The sequence below is a fragment of the Nymphaea colorata genome, chromosome 1 (genome assembly GCF_008831285.2).
Source record: "Nymphaea colorata isolate Beijing-Zhang1983 chromosome 1, ASM883128v2, whole genome shotgun sequence".
NCBI classification, from domain to species: Eukaryota; Viridiplantae; Streptophyta; class Magnoliopsida; order Nymphaeales; family Nymphaeaceae; genus Nymphaea; species Nymphaea colorata.
In genome coordinates this window covers 31612271-31626514 of record NC_045138.2, presented here as the reverse complement: position 1 = coordinate 31626514, position 14244 = coordinate 31612271, and the positions used below count along the sequence as shown (strand labels likewise).

Here is a 14244-nt window from a genome sequence, read left to right as displayed (position 1 = left end):
AATGCGCATTGTTCTCACAAAGATCAAATTAAGGACTTCAACACACTTAAATAATGCTTCACCTCAAGTTGGAGATGTGCATCTTGAACATATTGCAGTTGAAAATTGAAAAATCTAAGGTTAAAATTCAGAATACAAAAAAGTTCCAAAATTTGATAGATAGGATGAAGCACTCCCGACTAAATGTGGGGATCACACATGAAAAAGAATGACAAATATCATGAATCCACCACAGTGGAATGCGGAGATCCTCCTGGAAGAGTGGCTACATTCAAGCATCCTCTTCTTTCATTTGACTTTCATGGATCTCCGGAAGGCTACAGCAAGTCTCTGGTACATATGGTTCTTGAGAAACAAATTCATAACCTTGTTCCTTCCTTTTGCACCCATAGCTGCCCTTATCGATGGGTTGTGCAACAGAAACTCAAGATTGTCTGCAAGTGCTTGAACTCCATCTTGTCCCAGAGGATGCAGCAAGCCAGTGACATTATGCTCTATAAGTTGTCGAGTGCCTCCTGCATCTGTTCCAAGGACCTATAACATGAACATCAAGATCAGATCTGCGCAGCTCTCTCTGGCTCGCACACCCGCACCCCCACACACCCGCACATGCATGCATGCACACCCCAAACAAAACATGCTGCTCAACTTCTTAACGTCCACAAGCACATTACTGAAGCATGTTGCAGAAACCAAGAAGCAAAGACACCTGGGTTCATTGACACTTTTTTAACCAAAACTATGAGTCCACGTACCGGAAGGCCAAATGCCATAGCTTCTATAGTCACTCGTCCAAAGGTTTCCCCAACACCCTGCAAACAAAATTAAATTCAAGTCACACGATCTAAAAAACTAGATTTCACAAACAATATCTGATAAATTAAGAAGATTGAATAAGCTAAGTTTAAAAGAAAAACAAAATGGACAGTGGTATCATAATTACGACTAGATGATCCAGTGTTTCATATCAAAGTTGGCAAAGCTCTTGGCAACCCTATCTTAAACTCGAGTTCTCCCAGAAGTGCAACACGGAGATGTTTAAATAACTGAGGCAAGGGAAGAATCAGGAATGAGACTGGTATCAAGCATGAAGAACTGTAACAATTTGTGGTTGACATAATTCTTCCAATCAATATTTTGGCTGATTAACGTGAATGAATGCCATGTGCAAGACTGCAAATTTCCGCCATCAATGATTGTCACTTATGTTTGTTGAGCTTATCTTAGTACAACTAGCATATGGCATGAGCTTAAGACTCACTTAGTTGGCTACATCTACTACAAGGCTGGTTGTTAAATTTCGTCCAATCATGACATCAAATTGCATTTTTCCCGTTTGAAATTCTATTTATTTCTTTTCTTTTCACATTGGAACGTCAGCTTGTCCTCATCTTTTTTCTCCTCAACTTTTTCCTAAAGATGCTCTGACCAATATGCCCTGTGATTCACACAACCTCGTTGAGGCAGAGCTGTCATCCATAGATGTTTGAAAATCAAGAATGCAGAAAACATGATTAATCATCATCCATGGTAAAACTTCAATTTAAAAAGAAGACAGTAAAGGGTTAAAAAATTCAATCACCTGAGAGTTAATAACATATACATCAGCTGCAGCATAAAGCGAGGCAACACGTGTTGTTGCAGGAGTCCATAGAACAACTTTTGAGAGGTCTGAGTGTTCGGACAAGAACCTGAGAATGGCATTTACGTAGATCACTTTATTACTCTTGCATCCAAGGGAGCCAATTAAAACTTTAATTGCCTCTCTGTGCTTCCCCTTATGCTCTGATAATATCCTCCTTATCTGCCGCTTCTTGGCAGTATCCTGCATATTTTCATAATCACAATGGGACAAATCATTTAATAGGGCTCTTGATTTTTTCCTTTTGGCCATTGCTCGACGGTGTTTGCGACCAGCGACAGTGGAGGAATTTTTCATTTGTGTGGCAAGTTTCTGCCTAATATCTGCTTGAAAAGATAATTTGTTAGACACCTGCAAAGCTGACTCAAGAAGAAACAATTGGCCCTTTCCAGGATTGATGCTACTTAGTGTCATCACAAGCATATCACTATCATTTAATCCAATTTCCCTTCTAATAGCATCTCTCAACAAATGTCTTTTTTCTAACATCTTTTCGGTAGTAAAAGAGGGGGTATTTAATGAAGAAGGCAAGCCGGCTACATATGCCAGTTCATCAGCAACTGAAAGAGGAACTAGTTCAGGTGAGGACCTCAATGGAATCTTCTCTTCTTTGCACCAAGCAACCCATTGTTCAGACTGATTTTCTGATAGGAACATCAGCATCTTCACCTTCGAAAGCATATGCTTTGAGTGATCAAAGTATGGCCTTCTGTTCTCCATGATCCACCATACTACTTGACTCCCACCACTCATGTAATGTGAAAGATATTGTTCTGCAAAAAGGAAAGGAGAAGGAAAGCGTTACATCCCCTTTGACAGAGGTGGCATGTTGCAAACTGGAGCAGGAGGGGCAGACTGGGTGAAAGGGGCGGAAGAAGCTAAAAAGTACTATAGATATGTGAAACAAAATGTGATTGAATAAAAGGAAAATAATATGAATAGAAACGTGTAAAATTCATAGACATGGTTTGGCCCAAAAACTTTGAACCAGAAAGAAGCAATAGAAAGAAACTAAGAAAAACCCTGATTCACTTTGATGAGAGGCAACTTAAATACATATGAGCTACTATAGGTCAAAACAACAACGTAGCTTAAACTTTTGCCAAGGAGACAAATATTTATGACACAGAAGATGTTGAAGGAACAAGCTATATCCAGTGAGGCATGAAGCAATAGGAAATTATAGGTTAACAAACTCTTAATATTCTGCAGTGTCAGCCTAGCCAAAACCTTGGAAAACCTCACCATAATGCGGCTTGGAAAAAGTGACCATGCGCTTTTTAGCATATGGGTTCCACAAAAATATTATTTGAATTTGTTACTGCATGAGAGAAGATAAATTATTCAAGCATGCAAATCATACCGATCCAGGAAGCACATGCAGCTGAACCTGCAATTACGAGGTCAGCTTTTGATGCAGCCTTGTAGCTAAGGTCCACCTTATCCTTCAGCACTTTAATGCCACGCCTTGACAGTTCTCCCATTAGCTCACCTTTCTTGCTAAGGACCACTGCAGATACTGTACCTCCACAGCTCAGAAGTTCGCTTGCAAGTTGCATCATGGAAATTGGGGCACCTGTCAGTGAAAGCTCATGAATTATCAAAACGAATGACCTGCCCCAGACTGTTTGTGCGAACATTCTTTTCCTGTCACAAGTACTGGTTCTCTTTTCTGGACTCCACTCCAAAATGCTGTCTTCCATTTTACCGAAAGGTCCAACGATACGTCCATAAGAAGTGTTTCCCTTGATTGTTTCATAAGGTGTAATGCTGCCATTGCTTGGTTCTGTTTCTTCATCCAGGTTACTGATCTCACTCATAGTACCATTTCTTTTCTGCGGATTGTTATTAGTTTTGGTCTTCTTCCTACTCAAGCGGCGGCGAGAGGATGACTTCTTAGTTTTTGAGGTGCTGACAGTAATTCCATTTGGCCTCCTAGTTGAACTGCCACCATCTGCTAGCGCCTCACTGAGACTGACACTTGTGAAAGAACCATTCTGGAACATCGTTGTATCCACTTCCTTGGGTACCGTACTATTGATCATACCATCCACTTGATGTTGGGAGAAAGGTTTACTTTCATAACCTAGAAACTCCTTTTTGTTTTCATCATGAGTCCATTTTGACTGTACATGGAAACCAATGTAGCTCCAAACACCAATGATAACCAACCAAGGAAACAACCGCTTGCTTCTGATCCATCGAAGAGGACTAATGTGAAGTTTAGGTTCTTTGCGAGGAGTTCTAATTGAACGAGATCTACGAAATGAAGCTGCATTCTTAGGAGTCAATCTGCCTGAAGAGGTAGCTTTAAAACTTGAATTAGTTTTCAGAGGAGCAGGCTTTGTCCCATTGCCTTGTGAATCTCCTCTGCTATCAGATTCTTCCATACTCCAATTCAAATCAGTGCATAACTTGGTACCAACCCATTTAGGAAGTCCAATCTGGAGAACTTAAGCACTTCCTCAGTATCACAAACTTGATGTATAATCCACAATCACTACCAGGAATTTTTAAGACAGATTATCTCCAAGAAAGGTTGTGAAACCAGTAAGTATCAAGAAGACATTGCCACAAAGATCAGCTCTCATATCTCAAGGTTCCAACCCAAGGCACATGTTTGAGAAATGGCTTTTGCAACGAAGACACCGCTGGTTACTGTTTAATAGTACTCTCTGTAAAGAATCTTACAAAAAATTTGGTACCATTGTCATGAACATGAAGAGACACTTTTGGGTGGAATGAAACAGCTTGATGGTCAGACCAGACTATCATAACTGAGATGGCTTCCGTTCACTTCCGACAAGCACTACCCCTAGGGTAACCTACGACAACAGAGAGAGCATGACGTCAACAGGCCAATAGAAGTGGAAAAAAACGTGTAACGTCGCAACGACCAGTTACATGATTTTGAACTTAAAGGTAATGCCAGCATCCTTTACATTTATCGTTATTTCCATTCAGGATTCAGGTCGATTATAGAGAGGCTCCCAGAAGTACTGAACTTCGTTGATCATTGAAACGAAATAGTAAATTGAGCAATCAAAATAAGTAAACTCTCTCCAATCCCCAATAGTAGAGGATTTTCAGTAAGATTATTCATCAACCTAAGTAGCACACTCAGTAACTGCAGCGTCATTCCTTAGAAAATAACACTTTACGTAACTCCACAATCAAATAAAACCACAAATACAGTACAAGAACAAAGGGAAGAAACAATGAATTTCTCCTGCTCAAGAGCTCGATGAGCTGTTTCTCTACTTAGCACTGCATCATAAAAAAGTGGACCCAAAATGCCCTATGGCAACAGGAACAACGTCGGGGCCGCATGGCGTCTTGAATTCACAGACTAACGGCGCTTGAACACAAAAAACCCCAGCTTCAGTTTCACGCTCAAAACTGACGGTCTTTACTATACTTTAAAGGAAAGACACTTACCATGTCGATCCTAAGAAGCACAGAAACGAATTCACTACAAAACCACCAGAAACACGCAAGATCACGGGTCTTTGTGACGACTAGAAGAAAACGGTTCAAATGCACAGCTCGAACCCGAGCTGATTTAACAACCAGAACCAGAAACCAAACTAGATCCTCGAAGTTCGTAGAGATGCCGGGCTAAAATTTTACCAATTTGAAACCAGATTTCACCGAGTGCTGATGGAATCGGACGGAACTACTCCCGGAGCGGAAAACAACGACAATCCGAGCCGCCGGCGAACTCACCGTAGCGTGTGAGTGGACCGAAACAGAAGAAAGAGCTCCGATCGTTTTGTCGTCTCTCTTCTAACCGCAATGCTTCCTCTCTTCCCCTCTTCTGTCTGAACAGTAGAATCGCCGTGGACAAAGGGAAGAAGAGAGGGAGAGAGAGAGAGTGAGTGAGTGACGGTGGCGAGTGACATTTCAGACAGAGACGTTAATTTCTTTGTCTTTTATTCCTATTTTTGAAAATCGAAATTACACCAATATCCTTAAAAATTAAATTTTATGATTAAAATGACAAAAACTATTATCCTCAAAGTATTTATAAAATGGTCCAACAATGTTGAACGGTAAAGGAAGCAAGTGGCATCATAATATATTACACTTCTATTCGTTTACTTTTTCTTTTTTACTATTGTGTGCGGAAATTTACTTTTTACAAAAGAAAAATAAATAGTAAATATGTGAACATGATTTTGGTGACCATGTTCGCGTATATAAATAAATAAATTTATAATAATAATAATAACAACAATTTGGTGAAGAGAAAAAAAAAGATAAAATGAAGAAATGTCACCTTACTGTTAAAGGACGTTAAATAGGTGCTCAACTTTTTCAATTATTTTCGAACAAGAGGATTTATAATTATATCTTTTCATTAAAATTGATCTTAAAAAAAAATAAAATAGACCCTTGCTCAATGGTGGACAATAAAGGTCAATGCTACTTAAAAGATATGTTAATTTAATTTTGTGTTGTGAATATATGTAAGTTGAAGCATAACAAAAATACACTTGAAAATTAAAATTTACTTGAAATGTTTTTAAAATTAAAATATAAACCGGTAATGATCTGGACTGTATCAATAAGAAGAGGACATGATATATATCGGCCAAAGCTGTTTGATACGTTAATTACATTAGCACTGGTCTCATGTGGTCTTCCCATGTCTGCTTTCCCTTTCACCACTTTCCGATGAAGATTTTTTTTCTTTCTGAAATGTGTAGGTTCGTATTTTGTTAGTAATGCCAGAGTGTGATTTGATAAATCAATTTAGATTCAGTTATTAATATGATTGGGATTTGGTATTTAGTAAAATAACTAAATTGAAATCCATGTGAAATATATAATCACTGCCAAATTTTTTTTATGAGGGGGGCATAATTAAAGTTTCTAAATTTTGATTAGGACCGAAATATCATTTTTCAAAATTTTGATATAAAACAAGTAAAATTTTCTAAAATTTACATAAAAATTAAAAAAAATTTGAGGTGGTACTAGGTGCCCATGCAAACTCTACCTTGGATTCGCCCCTGTAATCAGAGATAAAGATTTGACATCTTGGATTTATCAGCCATGCAATAGTTAACACACAATGCGGGGGCACACTTAAGGTGCCGACATAGCCCTAGAATTCGGGTAAGGAAAAAGATAAGAGTTTTGGCTATCAAGTAGGTGGCCTATGGCCTATGGGATTCTCTTCCTGCTCACCCAAAAAAGGAAGCGAGGTTGGGGTTGTCTTTGCTTCTGGACTGAGATAATGCTCCTTTTCCTTGCTTGAATCCTAATTGAATCCCAAGATCACACATCTCAAAAGGCACATTTCATTCACGTCGCTAACCTGAATGGATTGAGAAAGATCCCTTCTTCCTATAAAATTATGCGATGGTGAATATGGTTTGATCGGCAAATGAGAAAAATAATCATCTCTCAAATCATAATTCAAAATGAGAAGTGTTTAATTGAAATATGAAAATGTGTTTTTTAAAATATTAGTTCTAAGTGAGTAGCAGAAGTATTTCATCATACCGCCCATTTGAGAACTAAAGCCCCGACCCTTCCCCCATTTCTCTAGGTACCATGCATGTTTTCGCTATGCTTCAACTTGTATATTGTTGCTCTCTTCTTTCATAGTATAAAGGGTTGACGCCACGAAAAAAGACCGCTTACCAACCTCCACCCCACCCACTTTGCCAGTCCATTTGGGTACATTTTCATTGATCTTAGTTAAGGCTCGGCACCAGGCCGGGCTACCTGGCCTGACTCGGGCCTGGAAAATTTTAATATTTATTTTATTAATGTATATATATATATAATTTATTATGATTAATTATATTTATATATTATTATATATTAACAAATATAATTTTTAATTTAATTGGGCTGGGTCCTGGCTAGGTTTCGGGTGTTGGGCCAGCCCGAACCCAGGCTTGGGTTTTGGGTGTCGAGCCAGCCCGATGCCCAGAAGACTTCATCTTAGTTGCTTTCCAATGCATAGTGGAAGAAGGAAGTCACTAAAAAAAAAATAAGAAATCTGATTTGGTATTTTGGTAAACCGTGGATCAAATTTGAGGGGCTAAAATTAGATATACGCCCTCCAACTTTCCTCCCACACGGTTGAATTATGTTTTACAAATTGAAATAGTCATACAAACTTAGAATTAATTTTCATTAATGTGTTAATTATCTTAATTAGAAAGATGATCAAGATTCAAGTTAAAATTTCATATTTGATCATTATTAGATTGTAGACAACTTTGATAGAGGGTTCAATTCTCCATGACTGTTCATAATCTAAAGCAACAATAGCTTCTCCATGCACATCTGGCAGGTTCAAGATCATATCTCGTCAATAACAACATTCTTGTGAACTTGATGATTGATTCTATGTCACACAAATTCTTTAAAAAAGGGGCCGCACCCGTGTCGACACGATGTTGGTGTTGGTGCATATACAGGTGGCTCCCCGACCGCTTCTTTTGTTATGCATGTTTAAAATATTTTCTATTTTTTTTCTTTTCTGTCCCTTTCATTCTTTATGTATAGTAATAAAAGTAAAAAAAAAAGATAGATTAAGCTAAGAAACAAGTTAAAAGTATATATATTATAAATACATACATATATATATATATAATAAATATATTATATATATACAAACCCTCTTTGCATCATTCTTACACCCAATTTTTTTGGGATACGCGATGCCGGCATCTACATTCGTATCCGCACCAACACCCCACACTCATGTGACATAGGATTGATTCTTAAATCACATGGAAAGTTGATTCTCCTTATTTTGGGATCCTGAACGCATTATCCATTCTTGTGGACGTTGTACTCTGCGTCTTGAGTGGTGGGATACAATACCTAAGTTGAAGGGTTTACTACTTCTATAGATGATGTCAATGCAAACCAGGACCTCGATTAGAGAAGGAATTGAAGGGACAGGGAGACTTTCAAGGTTCTTTTCTGGGTGGTGGGTCGTAATCTTCTTGCTTACTTGGATTATAATATTGTTGGTAATGGATTGTTGCAAATGCAAAACATTGCGCTTGTACTTTCGGATCGACGCGAGTGCTCTTGTTGAAGTGCGAAAAACCCAGAAATTGTTCATGAGGCTGTTTGGATGGCAATCTAAAATTGGGTCTTGGAGGCATGAAAATGCAGGTTTGCCTCTGAAACCCAGTTCTAGGTGTGTTTACTGGCAAATTCAGGTTCTACTAAAACTCACTTCTTATGAAGGGTTTGCGTGAAAAACTTTCCCCCTCCAGTTTTCTCAGAGAAAACTGTCACCCGAGCACAAAAACACAGTTTTTAAAGATTACTTTACTTTTCTAAAACCTGTTTTTTTTTTACCAATGTTATCAAAATCGGTTTTTGAATAGAAAGGGAATTGGAGTTGTTTGTGAATTGGATTTGATTAAATGTATATTTTAAATTTAAAAATTTAAAATATTAAGCAATTAAAACATCAATCAGAAAAAGGAAGAAAAACATTTAAAAAAATAACATAACACAATAAACACACTTTAACGTGGTTTGCACCTGCTAGCAACTTCTTTTTTAAACTTACATGTAGAACCTGTTATTATTTGAGGTTTAACGGACTAAATTAAAACTTATTGTATGGTTCATTTTATGAAGAAAAAAGTTGATGGGCTTTTTGTAAAGCTTTGGTCATCCTTTCCTATGTACATCTGAAATAAGCTGGGACTGGGTTGTATGAAACCAGGTGGGAGTCAGAAATTTTTTATGAGGGGGGTCAAATTAAAGTTTTTAAATTTTGATACGGGCTGAAATATTATTTTTCAAAATTTTTATATAGGACAAATAAAATTTTTCTAAAATTTACATATAAATTAAAAAAAAACAATTTTGAGGTAGGGGCAGGGCCATGCAGCCCTTCGAAGCTACATAAAAAGGTGTGTTTTGAGAGACCTCCACTGAAAATCTCAATAACATGGATTTTAAATTCATCCTCCTACATGTTAAAAATCGTGGATTTATGATCAGATTGAAAGAGGGAGAAGAGAAAAGGAGTGGGTTGTGTTGGGAAGGTTCGACTTTAAATTCATGAATCTGAAATCTTAAGGGTCACAAATCATGACGGATCTCAAATCTGTGGTGAAACAAAATGCGACCTAAAAGAATGGTGTGGAAGCACCACCCCCATTCTTAAGAAAAATGACCCGGTTTTTATGGGGATTATCGGCCTTCGAAGCAATCAGTAAAGAACCGATTTGAATCCAATCGGCTGATTCAGGCTAATAAAACTGGTTTTTATGTTACACCATTTTTCGAGGGTGTTATCCAAACGATATGTGGAAGTTGAGAAAGAAGTTGAGGTAAAAATTCCAAATCCAAGTTTAATACTGCTGCTCGGCATATTAAAATGCTGCCTTCATGTCATTGGGGAAGGAGCGGTTTCATGCCCATTCTCTTACAACATAACTAAGTTGGGCATGGGCCCCCATTAGGTACCTGGTACTTGGCTCGACTCAGGCTCGGGAAAAAGGGACCCGACCTGAATGAGCCTGATTCGGGTTCAATAATTGGTTTTTAAAAATTTTAATTAATTATATATATAATTATAATCTTTTATTATAATTAATTATAATTATTTTATATTAAAAATATATTTTTAAATTTCTTCGGGCCAGGCTCGGGCTTGAGTTTTTCGAGTTAGGCCAGGCCTGGGCTGGTTTTTGGATGTTGAACTAGGCCGCATTTTTTGAAGGGTTAATATTTGACCCAACAACTTTTGCCCTTATATGGGAGGGTCTTCCATTTAGCCAATAAGGGTGTTTTGGTCATTTCAAGCTCGTAGCATGTCGTGGGCCATAACCTGCTCTGAAAAATATAGCCTGAATTGTGGTTGATTAATTTTGGACATAAAACAAGAGGGATGGTTTTCCAAAACTAAACTGCAAAAGAAGTGATGATGTCAATCTTTTTTCTTCATAATATACTGGTGTTTATCTATGTATAAAAGTACTTGAAATTTTATGATGAAACATAAAGGATGATTTGTTCCTACCCATTAATTTTGGGAGTCTCCACCCTTTTCCAAAATCTACTGTTTAGGAGCTTGAAAACAAGATGCACATGTCATGTCTCCATCTGCTTGAGAATACTATTCAAACAAGTGACAAATTGTTACTTTCCAGTGAAACTAGCTTATAAATTGAGGCGGATTCATGGAACCATGTAACACAGTATTTCATGCTTCTCTCGATGGAAGGAACAAGAGCAAGAGCTCCTCACTTCTTTTCTCATGCTTCAGCTCATCTTTGAAATTGCACTTTTGTTTCCTAATAAATATTAGAAAAATCGCCTTCATGCGACAACTTGCAATTGATTTCAAGCAAGGACGGATCCAAAAATTTTTGATGAGAGGAGCCAAATTATAGTTTCAAAATTTTTATATAGGATAAGTGAAATTTTTTAAAATTTACATATAAAATAGAAGCCCCTGATTCCATGAATAAACTCCTTTATATTTTATAATATTTGGATATTGCGCTTCCCTAATTTTTAGGAGAACCCCCTCCACAAACATTAGTTTACCAACACCACGAAATTAATGAACACGAGGCCTTCTTTTGAAATTAGTGACAAAAAAATTGACTAAAATGAGATTCATCAAAAAATCATTTCCACACAAGTAAAAGCAAATACTGCATGCCTTCTAGAGCCAAAAGGTTCAACTGATTTATTCGGGTTGGGCCAAACTAAACTCGAATCCAAAAAATACATTACGCAACTAAAAATTTTCAATTTTTTAATGTATTTTTTTTACCCCCCTCCTTCCGCCCCTGCTGCCTTCTCTTGTGGAGTATGGTGAGTAGACCGGCAGCAGCATAACGCATCCATTCATATCTAGCTTTTGAGTCTTAATTGCATGAAGCTCATGAGGAATTGAAGAAGTGTGCGTTGAACTTAATTAAGAAAAATATTTGAATATTCATTATTAAAAATTTTCTGCCCTTGATTCTCCACTGACTGGAATATATAGTGTTTAGAATTATGTAAGAGCCGAGCGAAGCAAGTTATTTGTTATGACATTCCACTTGTAATGGTGTAACTCTTAACACACAAGTGAACCTTAGAAATTAGAGCCGATCATGCAAGTAATGAAAAAGCTATGTGGGTATTTACTAGATATAAGAAAATTAATTGAAATTAAATAGACTGTTCTTGAAATATGCTACAAATAGGATACAATTCAAATCTAAGATGTGGATACTGAAACTATGATTTATATGAGAGAGAGAGAGAGAGAGAGAGAGAGAGAGAGAGAGAGAGGATGGTCCTACCCAGAACCTTTTTAAGATTTTTAGCCTAAGCCCCTTTAGAAGATATTATTTGTAAGCTTCTTAATAATTAGAGAAATTAAGGCACGCATACATGTGTTTTTGATGTTAAAAATACCTGAAGTGGCTTTATAACTACACCTTTTGATATGCAATTTACATATATGTGGAAGGATTGGAGATGAAAAGGATCGAAGACCTTTGTATCACAAAAAACTTGTCTCTAAATTAATCAATATAATGAGCTTACCACCAGTGAGTACTAGTTTGAACTTATGTCTTGAGTATGGAAAAAGACAACTAGGTTTGTGAAACACTAGCAAACTCGATTCGCTGGAGTAAAACCAGTCATTTTGAGATTATTCATTAGTTTCCGTGTCCCTCCTAGAATTCATCAATGTTAAGGCAGAATAAATACTTGTAAAAAGGAAAAAAAAGATGATATATATATATATATATATATATATATCTATATATATATATATATATATATAGTTGACCTTTGTTATTCAGAATCACCTAGCCATCTAAACAGATATTAAGTGGATGTTTAAGACAAAAACATGAAGTCTTACTTTATGTTTTTCTGTTAACCATTCATCACAATGAATCAGATGACCATGATTAGATGGCTAAGTGATTTTAATATATATATATATATAAAAAGAGAGAGCCGATAAAATGAAAATGTAAGAGAGAGAAAAAGAGAAAAAGAGCTGTATGTATAGTTGACTAGTGTACATCTAATCATAGCCACAGAAGATATACCTTTTTGAAAAAAAATAAAAAATATACTAAACATATTAAAAACAAGTCGGCAGGAAAAAGGGAAAAATATTAAAAAAAAACCAAAAACAAAAAAATTTGAAAAGACTAGTTTTTTTTTCATAATTTTTACGTTTTTTACATTTTTAATTACCATGTTTTGATTTTTACATCTTTCACATTTTATTTTTAGGATTTTGGCCATTTTTCTCTTTTTCATAAAAAGATTAAAACCTTACATTTAAAACTCCAAAACTTTATTTGTCATTATGCTTTTAACAAAATGCAATACATTTAACACTAAAATTTATTAGTGCCCAAACAACGATACGACGTTTGGTCAAACTATAGATCATCTAGCGCAGCACCACCAAAAGCGTATACCATTTCATGATCTACCGCCCATTAATTGCCAACGACCTCAGAAAAAATCAAATACAAATTTGATAACTCCATTGGCAAAGATTACTGTGTTTCAAACTTTCAAACACAGATAGAAATGTGAATGGTTTCAAGTAGTGGAAGGCTCTGACTCAAGTTTGAATGCCATCTGTTGTCTGAGCGATTGAAGAAACAAACAGATCCACTGTTTTCAACAATGGCAGCCATATCAACAACCAATATCAGTGGCAAGCATAGTTTTATACTGGAAAGGGCTAGAAAACATAACCAGACCATCTAATTGACTATTCATACCCATATTCCCAGGCCTTCTCAAGAGCATTCATGAGCAGTTTCGGGGCTGCGAGTTGGGGTACGTCCTTCAACGGGGATGATCACAACTGGACTCTCCCCATCAAGGTTTTCATGGAGGTATTGGGCCACAGAGATGGGAACCACCATGTCCTTTTGGGTCTGTATGATCGTTGAAGGAACCGACACCTTCTGCAGAACTTCCCTGTTATCAGTTAGAAGTATTGTTCTTAGCAAAGGAATGACTTCTTCAGCGTTCATCCTCAACAAACTGTCCTGAAATTCTTTGCATAGTTTTGGGTCTTGGGTTCCTAAGGCAGCAAGAGAAAAGCCCAGAGTCCATGAATAGAAACCTTTCTCCATGTTAGATAACATTGCCTCAATTCCTGACACCTCAAAACCTCCTGTATAATTGGTCGAGTTCAAGAGGTGAAATTAGTAAGAAAGATCAAAGTTGGAACACGAATAAAGCTGAAATGGTAGATCTAAATTTATGCGTTGAAGATGAATCATGATGGATGCTTGAAAAATTCTGTAAGTAGTAGCTTAAGAAGTACCGATACGAGATCACGTCCCACTGCCCTTTGCCGTTTTTGTGTCTTCTTCCTCAACATTATTACAGTTACCAAATGAAAACTTGCACTATCGCCAGAAATCTAAATCACCGTGGTTATATCGATGACGAGAGATAGAGGGACAATAATTGACAGTAATTTTTAGGTGAGCCGCAGGTTAGCAACCTTTCGTTTAGCCGTCTAGAAAAAACGTTCAAAGGCTCCACCATTCTCCCTGTCTCTCGGTTGTAAGCGCTGTTATCAGAGATAGACATGGTGCACCCTTTTCAACTTA

At 36.9% G+C, this 14244-nt stretch overlaps 2 protein-coding genes across 3 annotated transcripts; both read right to left on the bottom strand.

Annotated features, from left to right (window-relative positions):
* Positions 1-98: 98 nt before the first annotated feature.
* LOC116244867 (uncharacterized) lies at positions 99-5534 on the bottom strand. Of its 2 annotated transcripts, none has more exons than XM_031616694.2 (5): positions 5273-5534; positions 3006-4467; positions 1583-2415; positions 756-812; positions 99-534 (listed from the first exon to the last, which is right to left on the bottom strand). In XM_031616694.2, exons 2-5 carry the CDS (start codon positions 4030-4032, stop codon positions 289-291), a joined length of 2163 nt encoding a protein of 720 aa, XP_031472554.1. In that variant the 5' UTR covers positions 4033-4467; positions 5273-5534; the 3' UTR covers positions 99-288. The 2 variants fall into 2 exon arrangements, with proteins under 2 accessions (XP_031472554.1, XP_031472556.1); XM_031616696.2 differs by having other exon boundaries at positions 5369-5534.
* Positions 5535-13416: 7882 nt separating this feature from the next.
* Positions 13417-13758, bottom strand: LOC116246114 (strigolactone esterase D14-like). The gene has a single exon (XM_031617820.1). The coding sequence runs from the start codon at positions 13756-13758 to the stop codon at positions 13417-13419; it is 342 nt and encodes a 113-aa protein (XP_031473680.1).
* Positions 13759-14244: the final 486 nt, after the last annotated feature.

What these genes read in the sequence shown, in the direction of transcription:
- LOC116244867 (XM_031616694.2), bottom strand. Translation starts at nt 4,032, where the DNA reads ATGGAAGAATCTGATAGCAGAGGAGATTCACAAGGCAATGGGACAAAG. An exon ending in TGCATGTGCTTCCTGGATCG is followed by an intron (nt 2,416 to 3,005) that starts GTATGATTTGCA and finishes TCCTTTTTGCAG; the next exon opens with AACAATATCTTTCACATTAC. An exon ending in CTATGGCATTTGGCCTTCCG is followed by an intron (nt 535 to 755) that starts GTACGTGGACTC and finishes TTCATGTTATAG; the next exon opens with GTCCTTGGAACAGATGCAGG.
- LOC116246114 (XM_031617820.1), bottom strand. Translation starts at nt 13,758, where the DNA reads ATGGAGAAAGGTTTCTATTCATGGACTCTGGGCTTTTCTCTTGCTGCC.